A 27,078-nucleotide genomic window follows, 5' to 3' on the forward strand; every position below is an offset into this window, starting at 1 on the left:
AGAAGCACAACCACACATAATAAGAAGAAGAAAAATAATAATGGCATTTGTAAAGGACTATGTGCCAGACACCGTACTAAGTGCTGAGGTAGATACAGATCCTGTCACCCGTGGGGCTAGTGGTCTTAATCCCCATTTCACAGATGAGGTAACGAGGCCCGGAGAAGTGAAGTGACTTTGCCCAAGGTCACACAGCACACAAGTGGTGGACCCGGGATTAGAACCCAGGTCCTCTGACCCCTAAGGCCCAGGCTCTTTCCACTAGGCCACTGCTTTGCAAAGCGACTAAATACAGCCCGATGGGACTGTGTACATTTACAGTTGCCTCATGGGCTGGCTGCTGGGGGACAAAGTCCCAGGAACAGGGGATCCCCAAACTGTGTTCGGGTGCAACGACTATACACGTGAGCTGGTACCCCAACTACAAGAGAGAAGGGGTGTGGGAAATCAGAGGGCCTCCTGAAAGGCGACACAGCCTGACCAGCTGCTTCAGGTTTGTGCTGGTCCCCGGGGGACTCCCGGATTCAGTTTCTGGACCTCCCAACTATACTAGGATGCGTGTCGCTTAACGGCACATCTCGTCCGCAAGAGGGTTAGCGAGAACAGATCTAGATCCCAGGAAAACAGAGCACGGCATTTCCGTGTGCACCCAGAAATCTGCTGAACGACTCAGACTGGACTGAAAAGTGCAGGGCGCACGACCCAGGCCGCACTTCTCCGGGGCCACCCGGGGAGCCGCCCGCCAATCTTTCCCCTTCCCTTTCCCCTGCTCCATGGTTCGCCCAGACAAGATCCCGCTCCCCTTCTCCATCGCCCATCTCTCTCAGGGAGCTGCCAGGACCTCAGTGGTCCTGACATCTCCACCACCAAGGAGAGTCAAGCCCAAGCCAAGTTTTGAACCAATGGAATAATACAAACAACTTAAGGTATCTGTTAAGTGCTTACTACAGGCCCAGGCACTGTTCTAAGCGCTAGGGTAGATACAAGGGAATCCAGTTGGACACAGTCCCTGTCCCACACAGCGTTCACAGTCTTACTCCTCATTTTACAGATAACGGAACTGAGGCCCAGAGTAATAATAATTATTATTATTATGGTAGTCGTTAAGCACTTACTATGTACCAAGCGCTGTTCTAAGACCCGGGGTAGATACAAGGTAATCAGGGTGCCCCATGTGGGGCTCACAGTCTTAATCCCCATTTTCCAGATGAGGTAACTGAGGCACAGAGAAGTTAAGTGACCTGTCCAAGGTCACCCGGCAGACAAGCAGCAAAGCCGGGATTAGAACCCAGGGCCTTCCGACTCCCAGACCCAAACTCTATCCAGTAGACCACACTGCTTTTCAGAAGAGGGCCTGGCAAAGGTACCCAGAGCCTCTGCCCAGGGAGGAGGAGGGGAGTTGGGGGGAGTGGGAGGGAGAAGGGCATGGAGAAGGCAGGGTGATTTCCTTATCTAGCCTGACCCTGGCTCTGGGAGTTCTTAAAGGCAGGCCCAACTGCCAGCCTACTTACTGGAAGCTCCCTTGTTGCTGCTTGAAAGGGTGGGAATCAACTGACTCTTCCCAGAGTGGTTGGGGGGCGGGGGGAGTGCCCTGGTTCCCCTAAATTTAGGCTACCTCTCAGCATGGAATAATGTCCCCAGCTTCCCCTGCTCTGGCATTTCATGTTACCCCTGATGCAAAAACATTCATTCACTTGTATTTATTGAGCGCTTACTGTGTGCAGAGTACAGTATTAAGCACTTGGAAAGTACAATTCAGCAACCAAGAGAGATGATTCCTGCCCACACCGGACTTGTGAGGCATCGTAAGGAGCGGGGTCTATTTTGTATTATTATTATATTAGCAATAATAACAATAATATATTAAGTTGCTAATAACTTGCAGCTTTGCAATGCAGTCTGCATGCAGACTCAGAACCACATAAGCAGCCCAGCCATAGGGATGCATTTAACACGCCTGAATACCTTGCCCTCTTTTCCTTTACGTTCCTGATTTCCTACTACACTGCAGCCCGCACAATTCACTCCTCTAATGACATTCTACTCACTCTATCTTGAGCTCGTCTATTTCGCCGCCTACCACTTGCCCACGTCCTAACTCTGGGCTGGAATAGCCTCCCTCTTCATATGCGACAGCTGATCACATTTCCCGCTTTCAAAAGCCCATCTCCTCCAAGAGGCCTTCCCTGTCTAGGCCCTCATTTCCTCTTCTCCCACTCCCTTCGTGCTCCACCCTTGCACTTGGATTTGCACCCTTTACTCACCCCTCCCTCAGCCCCACAGCACTTATGAATATCCAAAATTTACTTTAATGGCCGCCTCCCCCTCTGCGGGCCCGAGTTCTAATCCTAGCTCCTCCACTTGTCTGCTGTGTGACCTTGGACAAGTTACAACTTCTGTGTGCCTCAGTTGCCTCATCTGCAAAATGAGAATTAAGGATGAGAGCCCCATGCGGGACCTGGACGGTGTCCAACCTGTTCAGCTTGCACCTATCCCAGTGCTTAGTACAGTGCCTGGCATATAGTAAATGCTTAACGAATGCCACTTAAAAAAAAAATCAATACAATTGGCTGATTGATGACTGTCAAATAACATTCCTTTTCCTCTTGAGCAAGTTTTTCTTGATACCTTTAAGGAAACAAATCATATGCTTGAAGTCTTTTATTATAGGAATGTTCCATTACCAAAGGAACTGCACTGATCTGGATGAGAAGGTGATGATCTTCTAGGTCTCCATATTGTAGCTGATACGGTTTGTATGGACCATACACTGCTTGCACCAAATTCATGACCTTCACCAGATTGTGTTCACCTAGAAGGAATCCACAGATTAGAATAGCCAAACCCAGGGGTTAGAAATCAGTTGAGTGTCAGGGAAACTGTTTTAGAAACTTTCTCTAACAGAATAAATTCACTGTAACCAGACTCCCCAAAGTGCCTTCTAACACTTGACTACCAGATAAAGGGACTTGAGCAGTCTCCTGCTTCGGGCCCTTCCCTAGCTTATTCAGTGAGCACTTTTAAGAAATACTCGAGCCATTCCCCTAGACGCCAGAGGACAGAAGCACAGCAAACCTCTCCTGTTCCTCACGAAGGGAACCGTTACGATAAATTCCTAATCGGATGTAACCCAACTGACTGTGCTGAGGAGTTTTCGTGCCTTTCCAGTAACCTACCGATGAGGACTGGGTTTAAATGGATGACCTGGAAGAGGCCCCAACCTAATCCCTGGGTCAATCAATCCATTAATCAACTACGGTGAGCTTACTGGGTGAGAAGCACTGTACTAGCCATTTGGAAGAGGACAATCAGCACAGTGGATAGACGTGTGCCCTGTTCAAAAGGATCTTACAATCTAGAGGGTCCATCTTAATACCAGTCAACCCAGAAGGGGCCCCCAGCATCAGGTACGTCAAGGAAGAGAAACAAATAACGACAGACCAATGAAACTTGAGTGGTTTGTGCTCAGAGGGATGGTTTCCTGGTTCATGACGATATAATAATAATGGTGGTATTTGTTCAGTGCTTACTATGTGCAAAGCACTGTTCTAAGCGCTGGGGGGATACAAGGTGATCAGGTTGTCCCACGTGGGGCTCAGTCTTCATCCCCATTTTACATACAGATGAGGTAACTGAGGCCCAGAGAAGTTAAGTGACTTGCTCAAAGTCACAGAGCTGACAAGTAGCGGAGCTGGGATTAGAACCCATGACCTCTGACTCCCAAGCCCGTGCTCTTTCCACTGAGCCACGCTGCTCCAGGACTATTTCTGATGCATCTAACAGATCCACTGCCCTGAGTTCACTCTACCCTCTCCTCGGTGGCCTGCCCGATCCCATCATACCTCTGAAGCCTGATGCCAACTGTATGACAGTTTATGGCCTCCCTTTGGAAATCATGTGTGCTATGACATCAGATGTATCTCCTGCTTCTCATAATTAAGCCTGACCAGCAAGGGGTAGTTTTCCTGCCAAAAATATCCTATGAATCACCAGGAACAGAACAATAACCACACTCCCTGGAATGTCCAGGCTATTACAAGCAAATCTATTGAAACAGGATAACTATTAAATAAACCAAGAAGGTGACAGGCCCCAACCAAATGGCAGACCAAGGCCCACAAACTTCCCTCGGCAATTTCCTGCACGCGTCACAAGTTTCACCCGTTAAAGTTTATGATGCTCTAAGGTAAATGGGGAAATGGCAGGGGAACTTTAACCCACTTTAGGCTCTTAGTCCAAGAGCACCAGGAGGGCTGAATTCAAAATGACTCCTCCTGGGCAAAAGCCTCTAATATTCCATGTCCACTCTCCTGCTGGATTCCCTACTCACTCAATATTGGCAAGCAAGAATTTCCCACTCCTTGATTACCAATTTCATTCCTTCTCCTTCAAATCTTTCTCCAAGCCTATTTCTCTCATGAGGTGGGCTCATTAGTTCTTTTTTTAAATATATGGTATTAGTTAAGCGCTTACTATGTGCCAAACACATAGATAAAAGCTAATCAGGTTGGACACGGTTCTCGTTTTACACGGGGCTCATAGTCTTAATCCCCATTTTACCAACTGAGGTCCAGAGAAGTTTAGTGACTTGTCCAAAGTCACACAGCAGGACAAGTGTGGAGCCACGATCAGAACCCAAGTCCTCCGATTCCCAGGCCCAGGCTTTCCTCGAGGCCATGCTCCTTCCCTTAATGAGGAGGTGACCTCACTTTTACTGTGGATTGAATTACCTGAAGACAGGGTGCTGTGAAGACATATAAAAACACCACCACCACCCCAGATTTCTACCAAGCCTTTCTAGTCCCCTTGTGTCTCAGAGGCCAATGGGAGGTAGCCACGGTTCCCTACAAAAAGGGATCCAGGACGCCACCGACCCTAAATGACCCTAAATGGCCAGTGAACGGCCACACACAAACTTGCGTTTTCATTTAAAAAGTCCTTTCAGTGCTGACGATGGAAACACCGATCCTTTCCCTTTCGGTTCAGCCAGGCATCCAAAAGGGGGAACGAACCCAAACCCCAGGGGGCAACGGACCGGTGACGAGGAGCAGGAGGCCGGGAGGATGAAGAAGGCTTACGCAAGTGAGAGAGCATTGCCGTCTCCAGCCCCTTGGCGAAGTGCGCCGTGCTGTCGTAGAGCTCCAGTAGTTTGATGAGCTTCACATCTGGCCCTACCCTTTCCAACCCAGTGGCCAAGCAGACGGGCAGGGAGGGCACCAAGGCCTCCAGGGTTTGAATGAGCAGCACAGTCACCACCTCGTGGGCGTTCTTGAAAACCTGAAGAGAAGAGAAGAGAGCCACCGTGTTGGCCAGGAGCGACCCGTTAAAACAGACCTGACGAAAAGCGGCAAGGTCACCGGGACTCTAACCCAGATTCCGCCGCTAGTTCCCCACTATCTACTCAACTAACGCTGCACGGAGGAGCATCTCGGGAAGGGCTCACCCATCGACAGCCTCCTTGCTCCGGCCGGAGGTGGTGACTGGCATAGGGCAGCTTTGGAGAAGAGCCACGGGGGAATGGATTTCTACCTAAGCCCTCTTCCAAACCGGGGAAAGATCGGAAGAGCTGGATTCCTTGTCCTTGGTGTACTCCCCAGCTCGCTGCCGCTCTTCTCCCAACCTCCCCTGAACCACCTCTCTCTAGTCACCCCTTTTCCCCCTGCAGTTTCCTTCCCCTCCCTCCAGGTTTACATTTCCATTACCCCGGTTAAGTTGTTTAATCGACGATAGCAGTACTCTGAATCCACAGGGTATTTATCGGGAAGCACTTCTTTCACTTTAAGCTAAGAACTTTAGGTTGTGTGATCGTTACCTAGCAGTTTAACAACCCGTGAAGCTGCTAGTTGCCCTTCCGTTCTAGTCCCTGGGGGGAAGTGTGAGTGCTATGTAAGTATTTCTCAGTAACAGCCAACCTCAAAAACGAGTACCAAAAACGGACCCGCCAGAGGAAGCTCGGATGTCAGACGCTTGGAAAAGTACAATACAACAATATAGACTGTGAGCCCGTCGATTAGACTGTGAGCCCGTCGTTGGGCAGGGACTGTCTCTATCTGTTGCCGTATTGTACATTCCAAGCGCTTAGTACAGTGCTCTGCACATGAGCGCTCAATAAATACTACTGAATGAATGAACAATATAACAGACACATTCCTCCCTCACAACGAGCTTACAAGTCTTGAGGGGAAGACAGACACTAAAACAGATAAATGACAGATGCATACATAAGTGCCGTGGAGATGCAGAAGGGAGTGGGAGAGGAGGAAAAGAGGGCTCAGACAGGGAAGGCCTCTTGGAGATGTGCCTTCAGTAAGGCTGTGAGGTGGCGGGGAGAGTAACTGTCTGTCGGACTTGAGGAGGGAGGGCGTTCCAGGCCAGAGGCAGGATGTGGACGGGAGGTCGGCAGGGAGATGGATGAGATGAGGTACCAGTAGTTTGGCATTAGCAGAGCGAAGTGTGCGGGCTGGGTTATAGTAGTAGCGTAGCAAGTTTCTATTTCTTCTTCCGCTCCACCCACCACTCAGAATGGGCCCTAGAACGGACCCAAATGGGGCAACCGCCCTGGATGGGTTTAGGGGGAAAGTGTTCTACTGGGAGGACTAGATGCGTGTACGTGGCTGGAAAGGTAAACTTGTGTTCCTTTGATAGAAGTAGGAGAAGCAGAGTAGCCTAATGGATAGAGCGCCGGAGTGAGAGTCAGAAGGACCTGGGTTCTGATCCCAGCTCCGCCATTTGTCTGCTGTGTGACCTCGGGCAAGTTACTTCACATCTCTAGGCTTCAACAACCTCATCTGGAGAACGTGGATTAAGATTGTGAGCTCCATATGGGACATAGACGATGTCCAACCGGATTAGTGTGCATCTATTCCAGAGTTAAGCATGGTGCCTGGCACAGAGTAAGCACTTCAAAAATACCACAAAAAAGCAATATGAAGAACAGCAGGAAAGGTGAGCGATAGGAAAGAACAGGCAAGCACAGGTTGAGATGCAGCAGGAGAAGCAGCGGGGTCTGGTGCATAGAGCCGGGCGAGGGAGTCGGAAGGACATGGGTTCTAATCCCGGCTCCACCATTTGCCTGCTTTGTGACTTTGGGCAAGTCATTTCACTTCTCTGGGCCTCACTGACCTCATCTGTAAAAGGAGGATTGAGACTGTGAGCCCCATGGGGGACAGGGACTGTGTCCAATCTGACTAGCTTGAATCTACCTCAGAGCTGAGTAGAGTGCCTGGAACATAGTAAACATTTTACAAATACCATTATTATTATCTTTATTATAATTTCTGAGGAACTGGGGAGTTGTTTTTGAAGCTTGGAGGCTGTGGGTGGGGGGGTGGGTAGCAAGAGCAAGGTCCTTTAACTGTTCTGAATGATATGACCTTGTGTACGCAGAATTCATTCTTGCAGTGTTGGCCTTTTACCTGGGCAGCAAATGAACCAACACCTGAAAAAGTGATTCACAGCTAATTACGATGAGGGGGCCAAGCTCTTGCCGAAACAAGCTTGCTAGAACAAGCTGGGCGGCAAAACGCTATTCCAAGGAAAGGTTAGGGTTTTGTTTTGTTTTTACCCCCCTTGCATGAGAGGATTTACTGCTTCTCATGGTCTTCATAACCTTCAAGTCAAGATAACAATCACCCTGACCTTTCACGGTTCAGAACGCCTACCGGCTGTAGGAAACTCAGCCTGATGTCATTTCGTATCGGAACCCGCGGACTCAATCCCCTCCTCGGGGTCTCATGCTCTTCCTCGAATACTTCAAGTGCTTGGGCAACTACAAAACTCCAAGGCAGTAAGATTTCACCCCATGCTAAGAAATGAAACCCAACTGGCTGTTCGAACACCACCTGAGTGAGGTCCTCTTGTTTTTAGATAAGAAGATAATGGTTTAGGAATTCCACGTGCTTTACAACTAAAAAAAATGCAATGCTGTCAAATTAGATCCCAGTTAAGATACCGAGCAGAATGCTAAGAGTGGCAACCAAAACAGCAACCCTTGATTTGGACTTCCAAATAGATCTTTAACCCCTTTTGGGCCAGGTCATGCACAATCTCTCCAGGCGAGGGATAAATCTTGTCGGAGAATAGATTTGGGACAAACCACTCAGCACCTTGGTGCCCGGATGAATTTTCTGCTTCCTTTAGGACTCAAGCAGAAAAGGAAGCAGTACGGTCTATCTCAAAGACCATGGGGCTCGGTGTCAGGGGACCTGAGTTTTAATCCCGGCTCTGCCGTTTGCCTGCTGTGTGGGCAAATCGCTTCATTTTTCTGTGCCTCAGTTTCCTCATCTGTAAAACAGGGACTAAATACCCGTTCCCTCCCTTCTACTTAGACTGTGAGCTCTGAGTGGGTCAGGGGCTGTGTCCACTGTGCATATAACATCTCTACCCCAGCACTCGGTACAGTGCTTGGCACAAAGAAAGCGCTTCACAGTTATTCTTCTTTTTATCATCATTACCTGCATGGCCCACTGGAGCTGAGTGTGCCAGGCTCCGAGCAGAGTGTCATACAACTCAGTCAGCTGTCGGTCTAGCGTCAAGTCACTCTGACAGAGCTCCTGCCAAACCGCCACAAGTTGCACCTGCAATGGGGAGTAAAAACACACTACGTTAGAATGCCAATTTTCCAAACTTCTGATTTCCGAGCCAAGGATAGTTTCGATTTTTTGAAAGCTCCTATCACTGGCTAAAACTGGGCAAGCCCCCGGTTGACGGAGTCAAGCCCATTTTTGTTCAGTTATCCAGACTTTGGATTCGTTGAACTAACCTCAGGTCCAATTAGTTGGGATCGTCTGCGTTTTATTGAACCTGGAGAGAGACCACAGGTGGATGGGCTACCCACAAGAACTATTCTTCCCTCCCACGGTGACAAGCGATTGGCTTTGCTTGTTATTTCCAGTGGAAATTCACTTCCCCCACACCCCTGCTCTTAAAAATAAAAATACAAGGGTTTAGTGGCCCTTTGGATATCTGCTTACAGACAAACACGAAAGGAGTGTTACCATATTTCATAATTACTGAAAGGCTTGAGAGTTCCCTGCCCTAATGCTAACAGCCACTCGAGGATAAGACTTTAAGGGATTAGGGTTAGGGCAGGCTTAGGGTGCTCACGTCTTTCAATATTCCATTTCGACGCCAGAGAATTTACAAAATGCCAATAGTTTCGGGAGGAGCGATGAAGCAGAGGACCTTGACCGCAAGGCCGGGGAAAACAAAAATAGAAACACGACAAAAATAATTAGCGCTTTTTTGAGTGATCAGAAGGGCCCCACCCAGGGCTGTACCAGAAGTTTTAGTCCCAGGAAGTAGAGTACCTCTCCCCGAACCCAGATATTCCACCCTTCCCCGCACAAGAAACCAAGTAGTATTCACCACCCCCTCCTGGGAACTGGATGAATTCTTTGCACACATACACAACTCTTCCCCAGGGGAAAGCGGGGGTGCTGAGGAGGGAGAGAGGAGACAAAAGAAGGAAGAGAGAGGGAGAGAGCGAGGCTGTTCAGTTTCTGGGCTCATGAAAAAAACTTCTTTCCAAGAAGGGGGAGAGCATCTCTGCTACAGCCTCCACTGCTGCTTGGCTCCTCTCCCCATTCTCAGGGCTTCACTGGCCCTCAGTGAGAGTGAAGTCAAGGCTTCAGCTACGGACCCAAAAGAACGCCAGAACTGCCCCTGCCTATGGGGTCTACCCCGGAGAAAATGACCCCCGTGCCACCCTCTCAGCAGACACACAGGTCGGAGATTTGCCCAAACATTACTTCTGATATGAATTCCCCAAGAAATGAAGCTTGTACCGCCAAACCCCTTCTTACTGGGGATTCGTTTTCCAAGATGCCGCAGCACTCCTAAGACCACCTGGGCGAGCGATAAAAAGTCCCCACCTCACTGACTCTCCCATTTGAACTCTGTCCTAAGGGCCACCCTTTCAAACCAAATAATAATAATAATGATAATGTTGGTATTTGTTAAGCGCTCACTATGAGCAGCGCACTGTTCTAAGCGCTGGGGTACATACAGGGTAATCGGGTTGTCCCACGTGAGGCTCAGTCTTAATCCCCATTTTACAGATGAGGTCACTGAGGCACAGAGAAGTGAAGTGACTTGCCCAAGGTCACACAGCAGACAAGTGGCGGAGCCGGGATTAGAACCCACAACCTCTGACTCCCAAGTCCGGGTTCTTTCCGCTAAGCCAAGCTGCTTCTCCTAAGAACTTGACGGATTGAAGGAAATACTTCTAAGTGGTTGGGGGACAGAAAAATCAACGCCTCGGCCTTGCTGAGTGATCTCTTCTGGGCAGGGGACACACATTAACCCGGCTGAGGGTTAGAGATGAGGATTCCTGAGTGAGAACATTTCACTTTTGGTTTAAAAACTTAGAGCTAATAGTCTAAGGCAAGAGTACCCCCTACTGGCTAATCCAAATAAATTAAACATTTGGAGGTGGAAGGGTAAAAGATTTCCCTATAGGGAACCCTTTATTGCTCTTCTTCAGGGCTACATAGCTCCGCGCAACTTTATCGCCAGGATTTTCTACAGTACTTTCACCATAAGGTTCTGGCTTTCCAGCCCCCCATACAACTGACCTAAACTCAACTATTTCCTCCTCTCACACTCTGCCTCCCCCGTCGCGCAACCATCGACTACGGACTAAAAGTCCATTCGAACCGATCCTTCCGCTCGGCACTGATTCACCGGAGACCTTTAGCAGGTCAGCACAGGGTGTCTTTTTGTTAAATAGGATGTGAAAGATACTATTTTGGAAATCACATATTGACCTACCTTTTATTACCTGGGTATTCACATTGCAATCGTATTTGTCTTTCTTATTGCTGTTTCAATATACTGATATTGTTACGGTCAATTTTTTGGAATCGTGGAGACCACCACTACACTTTTATACCGTATTCACTTGTGCCCCAAGGCAGGCTTTCAATATGCGTCTTCGCTGGGACGCAATTAAGGAATTAGGGTACGTTCTTTAGGAGAACACGAACCTGATTGAGCTTAGGGTGTTTCGTTATCAGACGCCACTTGTGCACACGTGTGCGACAGTGGAACTGCCGCATGCTAATGCGCAAATTTTCCTTAACTCTCAGACTCACCAGGACACAACCCTTAAAGTGTACAACTGGGCATTTTTCCTTTCTTTCCATGGTATTTGCTGAGCGTTTACAATGTGCCAGGCACTGTTCTAATTGCTGGGGTAGACATAACCTAATCGGGTTGGACCCAATCCGTGTTCCACATGGAGCCCACCATCTTAATCCGCATTTTATAGATGAGGGAACTGAGGTCCAGAGAAGTGAAGTGACTTGCCCGAGGTCACAAAGCAGACAAGTGGCGGAGCTGGGATCAGAACCCAAGTCCTTCTGACTCTCAAGCCCATGTTCTATCCACTGGGCCAAACTGCGTCTCAGGGGACTACTTGATTTAGCGTTAAACCTACACTTTATGTCCCAATTAAAAGCACTAACCGGAGAGCCCTTGCATTTCATTCTGTCCTCAAACGACATTTTGAATTCAAAACAATCCCGGCCCCTAGACAGTCCCTTACCTTGTGACATTTGTAGTAATAGGCAAGGAGTTGAGGCATCCGGTCGATTTCTGTAAAGACTTTCACAAACACTTTAGCCTGTTCTAAAATAACACAATAAAAGAGAAACAATTATCAAGTTAAGGCAATCAGACTGTATCAGACTGTAAGCTCCTCTGTTAGATTGTAAGCTCCTTGAGGGCAAGGATCGAGTCTACTGGCTCCATTGTATTGTACTCCTCCAATACTCTGCCCACAGCAAGCTCTAGATAAATATCATTGATTATCAACAGTCAGTAGTCCCACTGCCACAGAGAGAGAGAATGCACCAGCATAAATAGAAGAAAAGCAGACTGGAATTCAGTAGTAGATATTATCGTCTCCCCTGACTCCGTAGGGAAGTCACTTCACTTCTCTGGGCCTGTTACCTCATCTGTAAAATGGGGACTAAGAGTGTGAACCCCATATGGGACGGGGACTATGTCCAACCTGATTAACTTGTATCTATCCCAGTGTTTAGAACAGGGCTTGATACATAGTAGGCACTTAAAAAGTACCATAATAATTATTACTAGGCTCCGAATAGGAACAGGTTCGCTGTTGGTATCAGATACAAGGGTTGCTTTGAGCAACTTTAGAAATCACACCTTCGGAGGCCCAGGTTCAGTTTGCTACACTATTCTTCCTGACAGAGAGTCAACGTTTCCCCGTGTGAAGGTCACAATGTATAGGAGATATTTCAAGAATTTATGTTTGGGGAAAACAATGGGCCTGTGTGTTTCTCCAATTCACTGGGATAATGAGTTAAGTCAATCATCATTATCAGCATGCTGTCAATCTCTTCATCAATCATCACTTATCGAGGACCTGATGGACACAGGGCACTGCGTTAGGTGCTTGGGAGCATACAATAAAAGTAGAAGACAGTTCCTGCCTTTCGGGAGTTTACAATCCAATGGCAGGCTGCAAATTGTAGCATTCTACAAAGAGGGTGCGTTCTTAGTATTAGTCTAAATCTTCTTACAGAAAACCTTTGAAATATTTCACTTAAAGCGGAGGAAATGAGGAAACACTGGGGAAGCATCATGGCCCCGTGCAAAGACCACAGTCCTGGGTGCTCATCCCAGCTCCACCACTTGCCTGCTGGCTGACCTTGGGCGAATCGCTTAACTTCTCAGTGCCTCAGTTTCCTCCTCTAAAAAAAAAGGATTCAATACCTGTTCTCCCTCCCCCTTGGGCTCTGAGCCCCACGTGTAACAGGGACTGTCCCCCGACTGATTGCCTTGTATCTTCCTCAGGGCTTGACGCATAGGATGAGCTTAACCAATGCCACACCCACATGCATCTGGAAGTCGGCGAGCTTAAAAACACCAAACAGGCGATTACGTCTGCTTCCAGGAAAAGTCCATGGGGCAAGGCCACCGGGGGCTGTTCAGGACAAAGTAGCAGCACCACCTGCTGCTACTACCAACCTACAGAGCCGGGAACCCACAGTGTGACGCGGAGGAGCAGCGCACAGGCCCGCGACTCAGAAAGTCCTGCCTTCTATTCCCTGCTCCGCCACTTGCCTCCTGTGTGACCTTGGGCAAGTCACTTCACTTCTCTGGGCCTCAGGTACCTCATCTGTAAAACGGGGATTAAGACTGTGAGCCCTAGGTGGGACAGGGACCGTGTCCAACCCGATTTGCTTGGATCCACCCCAGCGCTTAGTACAGTGCCTGGTACATAGGAAGCCCTTCAATAAACACCACAAATATTATTAGTAGTATTATTATTATTGATAGCATGCATTCATTTCCAGAGGAGAACAACCAGATCACTGTCTCCCCACAAACTCTCGGGAGCAGAAGGGGGACGAGGAAACTACACTTACATTGAAGAGACTACAATCTGTGGCCTCCACTAAACTGAGAAGCAGCGTGGCTCAGTGGAAAGAGCCCGGGCTTGGGAGTCAGAGGTCATGGGTTCGAATCCCAGCTCTGCCATTTGTCAGCTGTGTGACTGTGGGAAAGTCACTTAACTTCTTGGTGCCTCAGTGACCTCATCTGTAAAATGGGGATTTAAGACTGTGAGCCCCACGCTGGACAAGCTGATTATCCTGTATTTCCTCAGGACTTAGAACAGTGCTCTGCACATAGTAAGAGCTTAACAAATCCCAACATTATTATTATTATTAAACTGTAAGCCTACGACACATTCCCTGCCTTCTAACTCTGTTGTGCTGTGCTCTCCCAAGCGCTCAGAACAGTGCTCTGCATATAGTAAGTGCTCAATAAATACCACTGATTGATTGATAGGACAAAGCAAGGTATTTCTGGTCCTATCAATCTTTCCATTCTCCTCTTATTCCCCGTAATTGGTTTTGTGTTTGTCTATCCAAATGGACTATAAACTCTTCAGGGACGCTCCCAAGCACCTAGCAATACGCTCTGCACAAAGAGGTGCTCAATAAATGTTCCTGACTGATTAGTACCCACCAGTCCATTCAAACCACACATGCCGGTTCCAACCTATCAACTATTTGCTGACTTCAGCCCACACCCCATTCAAAGCTCTTTAGGTAATAAGGTTGAGTTGTTATGTCAGTACCATGGCAGCAAGTCAGAGAACTCTGATAAGAAAAATCAGAAAAGGGCAAAAGATTAACATGACCCAAATAAACAGAGCTCAAGTGAGTTGAAAAAAAAAAAATCACCCCCTCAGCCCTAGGTCATGATGTTGTCTTCAAAAATGAGGGTGTCCATTGGCCCCAAAACTTGGAAGCGGGATAAAAGAAGGGTTTGTGGATACCATACCACAAATAACATTTGATCAAGAATCAATCAATCAATGGTATGTACTGAGTGCTTACTATGTGCAGAGCACTGTAGTGAGTGCTTGGGAGAGTACAAAAACAACAGAATTAGCAGATATATTTCCCGCCCATAACGAGCTTACAGTCTAGAGAACTAACACAGTCTAGAGGACTGGAATATTTTAAGAAAATATTTTTAAAAACTGGAATATTTTAAGCAGTCATCCCACTAGGTGGCCTTCTCTTGCGGAAGACGTGAGAAAAAGTGAGCTGCACTTACCTACAGACTGAGAATTGAAGGCAGCCACAATCTGAGGGCTGGCCAGGGCCTCCAGCCGGTTCTTCAGGGCTTCCAGGTGAACACATTTCTCTGAGTAGTCTGGTGTATCCACAAGCATCGTCAGGCTGCTCTGCATGCTCGTCAACTTGGCCGAAATCACAGTCACAGCCTAGGTCCAAAGCAGGAGACAGCACAGGGATGGGGTCTCATGGGTTCACGGGGCTGGGAGTTTAAGGACTCCAAGTCCACCACTTACCTGCTGGGTGACCTTGGGCAAGGCACTTCTCTCTGTGCCTCAGGTCCCTAATCTGCAAAATGGGGACTCAATACCTCTTCTCCCTCCTACTTGGACTATGAGCCCCATGTAGACTCTACCCTAGCAGTTAGTACAGTGTTTGGCATATAGTAAGTGCTTGAAAAATACAATTATTATTATTACTAATAATAATCTTATTCTCAGAAGGTACAAAACTTAAGCCTTGCAGGCAAGTTTCATAGGGTGTAAATTCTCTAGAGTATTTGGCATGCAGTATTCATCTAATACATAAACACAAAATAACCCTGGATGCTGTCTGGGAGGAAAAATTAAAGTTTTTTTTAAAAGGACAAGGGTGCTACCTATTTTGTTTACCTCTCTCTAACCTCAATAGGTGCTTATGGCTATCAAAATCTCCCCATCAAAACTAAACATATCCTTTCCGCAAACTATATTTCCCCAAAAAATATAAAATGAGAAGCAGTACGGCCTAATGGAAAGAGCACGCTGTAGAAGCAGCGTGGCTCAGTGGAAAGAGCACGGGCTTTGGAGTTAGAGATCATGGGTTCGAATCACAGCTCTGCCACTTGTCAGCTGTGTGACTGTGGGCAAGTCACTTAACTTCTCTGTGCCTCAGTTACCTCATCTGTAAAATGGGGATGAAGACTGTGAGCCCCACGTGGGACAACCTGATTCCCCTGTGTCTACCCCAGAGCTTAGAACAGTGCTCTGCACATAGTAAGCGCTTAACAAATATCAACATTATTAGGAGTCAGGATATCTAAATTCTACTCCCGGCTCTGCCACTTGCCAGCTGACTGACCTTGCGCAGCTCATGTGAACCTTTCTTTACCTGTTACTCTTCTGAAAAGTGGGGGTTAAATATCCATTCTTCCTCCTTCCCTCCCCTCACCTGATCTGATTGTGTTGCATCTAGCACAGCACTTGTTAACACAATTCAAGTATTATAATTATCTAGTAATGAAGTCATAGAACCAACTTCAATACTTCCCTAACCTCTTACCGAGGCTGAAGGAGGAAAAAGGAGAAAGGCCCCAAAATCCTTGGCCTTGCATTACTGTGTCTGGCACATAGTAAGCACTTAAATACCATCATTATTATTATTATTATTATTATTATTCTGACTATTCCTAGCCTGGGTGCTATTGCAAGGGCCCAGTAGAGGATGATGAGAAAGTAGGAGAAGCAGAGATCCCCAGTCCAGTTTCAGATACTTCCCAGCCCATTCCCCCGTCCCCATCCTGGGCTGTTTCCTGGACCTCTGTAACTTGTCAGGTGACTCAACTGTATTTATTGAGTGCTTACTGTATGCAGAACACTGTACTTTGCACCTGGGAGAATATAACAGAGTTGGTAGCCCCTTCCCTACTCCCTGCCCACAACGACCTTACAGTCCAGAGGTGGAGACACACATTAATTCAAATAAATTACGGCGATATTCATAAGGGTTGTGGGGTTTAGGGGTGGGGGAGTGAATAAAGGGAGCAAATCAGGGTGACGCAGAAGGAGGAGATGTGCCTTCAAAAAGGCCTGGAAGCTGGGGGGAGTTACTGTCTGTTGGATATGAAAAGGGAGGAATTTCCAGGCCAGAGGCGGAATGTGAGCAAGAGATCGGTGGCAAGATAGCCAAGATGGAGGTACAGGGAATAGGCTGGTATTAGGGGAGTGAAGTGTGTGTGGGCTAGCTTGTAGTAAGAGAGCAGCAAGGTGAGGTGGGAGGGAGCAAAGTGATTGAGTGCTAAAGCTGGAGTTTCCCCAATAATAGTTTATCCCAGTCGTTTTCCCAAAACCCACATCTTGGTTGGAATGGACCTGAATCTTGCTTTCCAAACCAGCGTGGAAGCAACATCGCCTAGTGGGTGGAGGACAGATGTGGGAGTAAGAGGATCTGAGTTCTAATCCCAGCTCTGCCATTTTGCTGTGTGACCTTGGGAAAGTCACAACTTCTCTGTGCCTCAGTTCCCTCACCTGTAAAATGGGGATTAAGACTGTGAGCCCCATGTGGGACATGGACTGTGTCCAACCTGATTAGCTTGTATCTTCCCCAGCACTTAGTACAGTGCCTGGCACATAGTAAGTGCTTAACAAACACTATTTTTTTTTAAAAAAAGTCTGGCCCCAACCATCTCCACCTGTGTTTTAAAACCTACCTGTGTTTTAAAGGTCTCCTCGATATCAGCACTCAACGTGCTCCACTTGTCTGCTTCCTGAAGAGACTCGGCAGCGAGCTGCATCCGGGATTTTACCTGGTCAATTTCCACCAGCACCTGAAATAGACGAATTGGAACTGAAGATGGAGATATAATTCCCTTTGCTTTTTACAATGTGGTTTGCCATTTTCCCACCACGCTGTTGGGCCCAAAGCTCTTAAATTTATCTCTGCTCTATCCTAATCCTCCTTGACCTCTCAACTCTGTGAACCACTCCCTTCTCCTTGAGACACCATCACACCTTAGTTTAACTGATTGCTCTCTCCTGGTTCTTCTCTAACCTCTCTAGTCAAATCTTCTCTTTTTCATGGGCTCTTCCTTTGCCTCCCACTCTCTGGGTGCCCTCCAAGGCTCTGTTCTGGATCCCCATCTACTCTCGAGTCATAGTCACTTCCCTGGAGAACTCATCTGCTCTAACGATTAGACTGTAAGCCCGTCAAACGGACGGGACTGTCTCTATCTGTTGCCGACTTGTTCATCCCAAGCGCTTAGTACAGTGCTCTGCACATAGTACGCGCTCAATAAATACTATTGAATGAATGAATAATGGTTCAACGACCAGCTCCCTGCAGGCAACTCCCACACCTATGGGAAGCAGCATACCCTAATGGAAAGAGCATGGGTCTGAGAGTCAGAGGACCTGGGTTCTAATTCCAGATCTACCATTTCCTTGCTAATAATAATGGTCCTATTCTCAGAGGTAGAAAACGTAAGCCTCACAGGAAAGTTTCATCAGGTGTTAATTCTACAAAGTATAAGGCCTACAATACTCACCTAATACACAAACACAAAATAACTCTGGATGCTGTATGCTCTTTGCCTCAGTTTCCTCATCTGTAAAATGGAAATTCAATTACCTGTTCTCCCTCCTCCTTAGACTGTGACATACGTGGCACAGGGACTATATGTGATCTGATTACCTTGTATTTTACCCAGGGCTTAGTGCTGTGCTTGACGCAATAAGCGCCTCGCAAATAGTACAGTCAACTACCTCACCAGCTTTGGCCTCCCTCCTTCTCTGCAATCACATTTTCTGCTGTCTTTGGGACACTGCTACATAGATTGTCCTCCCGGCACCTCAAAGTCAACATTTCCATATGGAAGGCCTTATCTTCCTTCCAAAATCCTCTCCCCCACCTATCTTTCCCATAACGGTGGCCATTACCACCACCTCCCTTCCTCCCCACCCCTTAAAATCTGTAACTTGGCATTGCACTTGACTCCTCCCTCTCTTTTAACCCCCTTTCAGTCTGTAGCCAGACTTCTTTTTAAAACCACAATATTTCCAAGACCTGCCCCTTCTTCTTCATCCAAACAGCTACCACTCTGGCCCAGGCCCTTCTCATATTCTGATGGCCTATTGCATTAATCTGCCTCTAATCTCACCCATCTGTGCTCCACACTTCACTCTAAACTGGTAATCTGAACCTGTCACCCCACTCCTCAAACACCTCTAATGGCAGCTAATCCCTCCATATGGAGAAGAAACTCATGACTGTTGGTTTTAAGGCACAAAATAAGCACACTCTCCTGTCTCCTACTTCACCGCTCCCTTCTTTCACAACACCCAGAGCATATTCTTCATTCCTCTCAGGTGCACCACACCAACTGGGTGCTCAATAAATGCTACCACTACAACGAAGACTACTCAAACTAGTCTACTAATTGTGCCTCATTTTCTCTCTCCTCCTGCTGACCTCTTGCTCATACTGTATCCCATCTGGAACTTCCTCCCCTATCTAACTTCTCTGGGCCTCAATGACCTTATCTGTAAAATGGGGATTAACTGTGAGCCTCACGTGGGACAACCTGGTTACCCTGTATCTCCCCCAGCGCTTAGAACAGTGCTCTGCACATAATAAGTGCTTAACAAATACCAACATTATTATCATCATCATATTCAACAGACTGCAGCTCTCCCCACCTTAAAACTTCTTCGAAAATCACTTCTCCTCCAAGAGGCCTTCAGCGATTAAATTTCTCATCTCGCCACCTTCTACCTCCCAACTGCCACTTCAATCCACCACACCCCCTACAAGCATTTGATCACTTCTCATACATTTCAGTGTTTTCCCCTCTTTGTAATTTCTGTAAGATTGCAAGCTCCTTGAGGTCAGAGAATCATGTCTACTAATTCTGTTGTACCTCCACAAATGCTGAGCAGAGTGTTCTGCGTACCGTAGTAGGGCCTCCAAAAATCCTATTAATCTAAGTAAAACAACATGAAATTTCAAAGTTCTCCCTGGATTTGAGACTTTTGGAGAGCTCGTAATAAGTTTCTAAACCTCTGGATCCAACTCCCACCTGCTTGTTTCATGGGCCTTAAAAAGGAACCACGTCTCCTAAAATGGAGCTTCTGAATGACGTCATCCTCTATAATTTCCTCTTTCCACCTCCCCTCTAAAAATCCATCTTCTTGTAGCCAAGACCATCACTCCTCAAACATGCCAAAGTTCATTCCAGGGCAAATTACTCCAAAAAACAATAGTTCAGATTGTTCTTAATTGAAGCATAAAGACTAAAACTCAAAAACAATAGCAAGCACAAGACACCTCTTTTTCCCCTGGAGATAATCAGAAAAAATTCTTATGGATGATGATAAAAACAAAACATACTTATAATTAACAAGGAATAACAGAATCAATGACAGATACAGAGGCTCAATAATGCTGCATTACTAAATGCAGTGAATTTTTCAAAAGGGCCAGTTTTTATTAATAATTTTAAAAAACTTTAGCACTAATAGACTAAACACTAATCTGCCTTCTCCTCCAAGAACTAAAAGTTATTTGGGCTGATACAGATTTAATAATTATGTAGCTAAATTTAATGAAAAAATCACAGAAAATAAAAGCAATATAAGGTGATCAAAACCAGGAATACCTGCATTGATTGAGCTGTGTCCTGTTCAAATTTTTTAATATCTTCCTTAACAAGAATCATTTGTTCTTTCAGGAAAGATGCTTCCTGTTTGAGAGCTTCCACATCTCGGAGAACTTTGGGCATATTCTGAAGTGCCTGGTGACTCGTTTCTGTAGCAAGAAACAAAAAAAGTAATGAAATTAAACTCCAAATCTAAACTGTCATAAGTACGTGTAATTCAGTGACAGAGGCCAATAAGAACCCTTCCTAACCCAGTACAACACAATGGTATAATTTGAAATCCAAAATCTATATATTTGCTGGATATGTAGGTGACTGGGCAAATCAAAATTTCTCTGGGACTTAATTTCCTCATTTATAAAATGGGAATTAAACACCTGATCTCCCTCCCGCTTAGACTACGAGTCTCATGTGAGCCAGCGTCTGTGTCTGGTCTGACTATATCTACCCTAATACTTACCACAGTGTTAGGCACATAGTAAGTGCTTACCAAATGCCTCAGTGATCATCATTATTATTATTATTATTATTATTAGAAGGGGCTGAACCTCTAGAGTTTTTGCACTTCATAGTTTGGGCACGTTACACTTTCAAGTAATAATACATTTAATATGATAAACAGAACTACACAAAGATGGTACTTGTCTGGAAACAGAGAACACTGACATTTAGGGGAACTATTCCCCAAAACTACAATCAAATAGTGTCAAACCAGTTTCTATCACTTGGGTTTTGTTAATTCACTTCTAACCAACCGGACAACAACTGGTAGAAAAGAGGAAAAAAGAGGTTATGGCATCTGATTTAGAAGCCCAGGTCTAATTTTCCAGCATTCACATCAGTGGACAAACTACCAATAAAAATAGCAAAATGTATTTTGATTTTTAAATCTTTTAATTTAAATTACCAAAGAAGGAATTAGGAACGCAGGCATTCATAAGAATATGATGTATCACTGGTTTAAAATAAACTTCTAGAATAGGAAACCCTCAGGTGGACTTCAAGACAGAATTCTGTGCCTGCAGAACTGTGTTTGGGGAAAAAACAACACTGGAGAATCAAGCCAATCCTTTAATTGGGTGGATTTCGAATCAGGACTCCTTTGGCAAAGAGGCTGTATGTCTTAGTGGAAAGCAAACAGGACTGGGAGTCGAGTCCTGGGTTCTAATCCTGCCTTTGCCCCTTACCTGTTGGGTGGCCTTGGGCAAGGCACCTAACTTCTGTGCCTCAGTTTCCTCATCTATAAAAATGGGGATTAAACACCTGTTCTCTCTATCCCTTAGACTGTGCTGCATGTGAGACATGGATGCTTGGCCCATACTCAGTACTTCAAAATCACAGTTCTTCATATTTCGTGCTACGTCTCATATGGAACAAGGATGCTTGGCCAATTAATTGATCAACAGTATTAACTGAGCACTTACAGTGCGCAGAGTACTGTACTAAACGCTTGGGTGAGTACTTAACAACAGAGTTGGCAGAGATGTTCCCCGACCACAGTGAGCTTACAGCTGACAGGAGGAGAGAGACATTAATATAAATACGTTACGGATACGTACGTAAATCCTGTGGGGCTGAGAATGGGCTGAACATCAAGTGCCCAAAGGGTACAGATCCAAGTACACAGATGATGAAGAAGGGAGAAGGAATCGGGGAAAAAAGGACTAATTAGAGAAGGCCTCTTGGAGGAGATGTGACCTTAGTAAGGCTTTAAAGGTGGGGAGAGTAGTGGTCTGGCATATATGGGGGAGGAGGGAGTTCCAGGCAAGGATGAGGATGTGGGAAGGAGGGCAGTGGTGAAAGAAGAGAACGGGGCACAGTGAGTCAGCTTGCACTAGAGGAGCAAAGTGTGCGGGCTGGGCTGTAGTAGACCAGGGAGGTGAGGTAGAAGGGGGCAAGTTGATTAAAGCCGGTGGTAAGGAGCTTCGGTTTGAGGTGGAGGGGGATCGGCATCCACAGGAGGTTCTTGAGATGTGAGGAGACGTGGACTGAACTTTTTTAGAAAAATGATTTGGGCAGCAGAGTGAAGTCTGGACTGGAGTGGGGAGAGGAAGGAAGCAGGGAGGTCAGTGAAGAGGCGGATTTAGTAGTCAAGATGGGATTGGATAATTGCTTGGAACAGTGGAGTAGCAGTTTGGATAGAGATGAAAAGGATGGATTTTAGCCATGACGAGAAGGTAGAACAGACAGGATTTGGCAACAGATTGAATATGTGCGTGGAAGGAGAGAGAAAGGTTGAGGATAATGCCAAGGTTATGGGTTTGTGAGACAGGGAGGATGGTGGCACTGTCTACAGTGATGGGAAAGTCAAGGGAGAACAGAGTTTGGGTGGGAATGTGAGGAGTTCTGTTTTGGACATGTTCAGCTCAAGGTGTCAGCAGGACCCCCAAGTAGAAATGTCCTGAAGGCAGGAAGAAATATAAAACTGCAGAGAAGGACAGGGATCAGGGCTGGAGAGGTAGATTTGGGAATCATGTGCAGGGACGGTAAAGAAGTGGGAGCAGATGAGTTCTCCAAAGGAGTGGGTGTAGATAGGAGATAGAACGGAATCCAGGATTGAGCCCTGAGGGAATCCCAGAGTTAAGGGAGTGGAAGGCAGAGGAGGAGCCCAAGAAAGAGTTTGAGAAGCGGCCAGTGAGATAGGAGAACCAGGACAGGACAGTGTGAAGCCAAGGATGGATAATGTTTCCAGAAGGGGGGGGGTGGTCCATAATGTTGAGAGCTGAGAGGTCAAAGAGGATTAGGATGGAGTAGAGGCCATTGGATTTGGCCCACAGTACAGGTTTAACAAATATCAGTTATTATTTTGCAGTCTTCTGGGCAAGAGAGAAGATCTATGACTGTATGTAATCTCATCGCCTAGACTGTAAATTCATTGTGGGCAGGGAACATGTCCGCTAACTCTGTTGTACTGTCCTCACCCAAGTGCTTAGTACAGTGCTCTACATTCAGTAGGCACTCAGATGCGATTGACACTCCCAAGCGCTCAGTACAGTGGTCTGCATTCAATAAGCACTCAAATACGATTGATAGACACTCCCAAGCGCTTGAAAAGTAGGCACTTAAATACCACAGCGTGACATGGTGGATGGAGCCCAGGCTGGGGAGTCAGAAGGTCATGGGTTCTAATCCCAGCTCCACCATTTGCCTGCTGTGTGACCTTGGGCAAGTCGCTTCACTTCTCTGAGCCTCAGTTCCCTCTTCTGTAAAATAGGGATGAAGACTGTAAGCCCCAAGTGGGACAGGGACTGGGTCCAACAAGATTACTTTATATCTACCCCAGCGCTTGGAATAGAGCTTGGCACACTGTAAGCATTTAGCAAATACTATCATCGTCATCGACTGACTCACCCAAGTGCTTAGCACAGTGTTCTAGGCAAAGTAAGGACTCAATCAATATAACTGATTAACAAGCGCTCACTACAGGGCTCTAGGGACAATAAGTGCTCAGTAAATACAACACACTGATTTCTTATAAGCCTTTAAAGGCTGACACTTCAATAATAATAATGGTGTTTGTTAAGCGCTTACTATGTGCCAAGCACTATCCTAAGTGCTGGGGTAGAAACAAGATAGTCAGGTAGTCCTATGTGAGGCTCACAGTCTAAATCCCCATTTTACAGATGAGGTCACTGAGGAGCAGAGAAGTCAAGTGACTTGCCCACAGTCACACAGCTGACAAGCGGCAGAGCAGGGATTAATAATAATAATATCGATGTTGGTATCTGCTAAGTGCTTGCTATGTGCAGAGACTGTTCTAAGCGCTGGGGGAGACACAGGTTAATCAGGTTGTCTCATGTGAGGCTCACAGTCTTCATCCCCATTTTCCAGATGAGGGAAGTGAGGCACCGAGAAGTCGAGTGACTTGCTCAAAGTCACACAGCTGACAAGCGGCGGAGCGAGGATTAGAACCCATGACCTCTGACTCCCAAAACTGGGCTCTTTCCACTGAGACATGCTGCTTCTCTATGGCATTTGTTAAGCGCTTACAATGTGCAAAGCACTGTTCTAAGGGCTAAGGCAGATATTAGGTAATCAGGTTGTCCCACGTGGGGCTTACAGACTTAATCCCCATATTACAGGTGAGGTCACTGAGGCCAAGAGAAGTCAAGTGACTTGCCCACAGTCACACAGCTGACAAGTGGCGTAGCGGGGATTAGAATTCATGACCTCTGACTCCCAAACCCGGGCTCTTTCCACTGAGACATGCTGCTTCTCTATGGCATTTGTTAAGCGCTTACGACGTGCAAAACACTGTTCTAAGCGCTGGGGGGGGGATAAGGGGGATACAATAATAATAATGTTGGTATTTGTTAAGCGCTTACTATGGGCAGAGCACTGTTCTAAGCGCTGGGGGAGATACAGGGTAATTAGGATGTCCCACGTGGGGCTCACAGTCTTCATCCCCATTTTCCAGATGAGGGAACGGAAGCACTGAGAAGTCAAGTGACTTGTCTAAAGTCACCCAGCTGACGGGTGTTGGTTCTGGGATTCGAACCCATGACCTCAGACTCCCAGGCCCGGGCTCTTTCCACTGACCCACACTGCTTCTGCACATAATAATAATGCTGGTATTTGTTAAGCACTTACTATGTGTAGAGCACTGTTCTAAGCACTGGGGGAGATACAGGGTCATCAGATTGAACCACGTGAGGCTCACAGTCTTCATCCCCATTTTCCAGATGAGGTCACTGAGGTCCAGAGAAGCGAAGTGACCTGCCCACAGTCACCCAGCTGACAAGAGGCAGAGGCGGGATTTGAACCCAAGACCTGTCACTCCCAAGCCCGGGCTCTTTCCATTGAGCCACGCTGCTTCTGCACATAATAATAATAATAATGTTGGTATTTGTTAAGAGCTTACTCTGTGCAGAGGACTGTTCTAAGCGCTGGGGGAGATCCAGGGTCATCAGGTTGTCCCACGTGAGGCTCGCAGTTAATCCCCATTTTACAGATGAGGTCACCGAGGCCCAGAGAAGCGAAGTGACTTGCCCACAGTCACCCAGCTGACAGGAGGCAGAGGCGGGATTCGAACCCACGACCTCTGACTCCCAAGCCCGGGCTCTTTCCACGGAGCCACGCCGCTTCTGCAGATAGTAGAGAAGCAGCGTGGGCAAGTCACTTCACTGGGCCTCAGTTCCCTCATCTGTCAAATGGGGATGAGGCCTGTGAGCCTCACGTGGGACAACCTGATGACCCTGGATCTCCCCCAGCGCTTAGAACAGCGCTCTGCACAGAGTAAGCGCTTAACAAATACCAACATTATTAAGCCCGTCCAAGGGCAGGCACTGTCTGTTACCGATCTGTCCATTCCAAGCGCTCAGTCCAGTGTTCTGCACATAGTAAGCGCTCAGTAAATACTATTGAATGAATGACGGGGGAGGCCCGGCTGACCTTCGACGGCGTTGTTGACCTCCTGGATGAAGACCTGCAGCTTCATCACCAGGGTGGCGGCGTGTCCGTCCACCTTCCCCGGGGCGTCCTTGGGCACCGCCTTGAAGGCCCCGTTGATCCAGTCCTTCACCTCGAAGTCATCGTCCAGGAACTTGGAGAAATCCATGGGGGCCGAGGACGGGCTCCCTCACGGGCCCGAGGCCCGGACCGGGCTAGGCCGCTCGCCCCGGGCCGGGCTAGGCCGCTCGCCCCGGGCCGGGCTAGGCCGCTCGCCCCGGGCCGGGCTAGGCCGCTCGCCCCGGGCCGGGCTAGGCCGCTCGCCCCGGGCCGGGCTAGGCCGCTCGCCCCGCCTTTTGCCCCAAATGACCGCCCGGAGCCCGACGGGACCCACCCCACCCGGTTGGCCTAAATTTTCCGATTTTCCCCCGTCCGCCGGGAGGAGGTTTCGAGGCTGGGCGGCCTGCCCGGGCCCCTCAGGCGGGCGGCCTCCCCCGGGGCCGGGCCGGGCCGGCGGCGGCCGCCATGTTGGCGTAGTGTTGGCGCGACGGCGGGGATTGGGCCGCGCGCCGCCCCGTCTTCCTCCCGGAAGTGGCGCCGGTCGCCATGGAGACCGCCCCTCGCCCAGCCCTTCCACCGCCCTCCTTTTTTCAATGGCATCGGTTCAGCGCTTCCTGCGCCGCGGGCGCTGCGGTTGTTGGCTTTGATGGCGTTTGTTAAGCGCTTATTATAATAATAATAATGTTGGTATTTGTTAAGCGCTTACTATGTGCACAGCACTGTTCTAAGCGCTGGGGGGATACAAAGGGATCAGGTCTCCCCACGTGGGGCCCCCAGACTTCATCCCCATTTTACAGATGAGGTCACCGAGGCCCAGAGAATAATCATCATCATCATCTTTGTATTTGTTAAGCGCTGACTATGTGCAGAGCACTGTTCTAAGCGCTGGGGGGATACAAAGGGATCAGGTTTCCCCACGTGGGACCCCCAGACTTCATCCCCATTTTACAGATGAGGTCACCGAAGCCCAGAGAATAATAATAGTAATGATGATGTTGGTATTTGTTAAGCGCTTACTATGTGCAGAGCACTGTTCTAAGCACTGGGTGGGATACAAGGTGATCAGGTCGCCCCATGTGGGGCCCCCAGACTTCATCCCCAATTTACAGATGAGGTCACCAAGGCCCAGAGAATAATAATAATGTTGGTAGTTGTTAAGCACTTACTATGCGCAGAGCACTCTTCTAAGTGCTGGGGTAGATATAGGGTAATCAGTTTGTCCCATGTGAGGCTCACAGTTAATCCCCATTTTACAGATGAGGTAACTGAGGCACAGGAAGTGAAGTGACTTGCCCAAAGTCACCCAGCTGACAAGCAACAGAGCCGGGATTTGAACCCATGACCTCTGACTCCCAAGCCTGGGCTCTTTCCACTGAGCCATAAGCGCTGGGACAGATACAGACCAAACAGATCTGACACAGTCTATAACCCCCTTGTCTTCATCCCCATTTTACGGATGAGGCAACTTCTGTACATCAATCAATCATATTTATTGAGCGCTTACTGTATGCAGAGCACTGTAATAATAATAGCATTTGTTAAGTGCTTACTATATACCAAGCACTGTTCTAAGTGCTGGGTTGGGGGGCGGGGGATACAGGTAATCAGGTTGTCCCACGTGGGGCTCACAGTCTTAATCTTCATTTTACAGATGAGGTAACT

General features: G+C 47.5%; 1 protein-coding gene across 1 annotated transcript in view; it reads right to left on the reverse strand.

Moving 5' to 3' along the window:
• Positions 1 to 25,621, reverse strand: part of COG7 (component of oligomeric golgi complex 7) — a 50,946-nt gene extending 25,325 nt beyond the window's left edge. The window contains exons 1-8 of the mRNA XM_029057125.2: positions 25,360 to 25,621; positions 19,969 to 20,117; positions 17,026 to 17,142; positions 14,599 to 14,767; positions 11,546 to 11,628; positions 8,454 to 8,576; positions 5,079 to 5,277; positions 2,685 to 2,812 (exon numbers count right to left, since the gene is read on the reverse strand). Of these exons, the coding sequence (XP_028912958.1) occupies positions 2,685 to 2,812; positions 5,079 to 5,277; positions 8,454 to 8,576; positions 11,546 to 11,628; positions 14,599 to 14,767; positions 17,026 to 17,142; positions 19,969 to 20,117; positions 25,360 to 25,525 (1,134 nt within the window). The 5' untranslated portion in view covers positions 25,526 to 25,621. The remainder of the gene's footprint in view (positions 1 to 2,684; positions 2,813 to 5,078; positions 5,278 to 8,453; positions 8,577 to 11,545; positions 11,629 to 14,598; positions 14,768 to 17,025; positions 17,143 to 19,968; positions 20,118 to 25,359) is intronic.
• Positions 25,622 to 27,078: the final 1,457 nt, after the last annotated feature.

Source organism: Ornithorhynchus anatinus, chromosome 2 (genome assembly GCF_004115215.2).
Source record: "Ornithorhynchus anatinus isolate Pmale09 chromosome 2, mOrnAna1.pri.v4, whole genome shotgun sequence".
Taxonomy (NCBI): Eukaryota; Metazoa; Chordata; class Mammalia; order Monotremata; family Ornithorhynchidae; genus Ornithorhynchus; species Ornithorhynchus anatinus.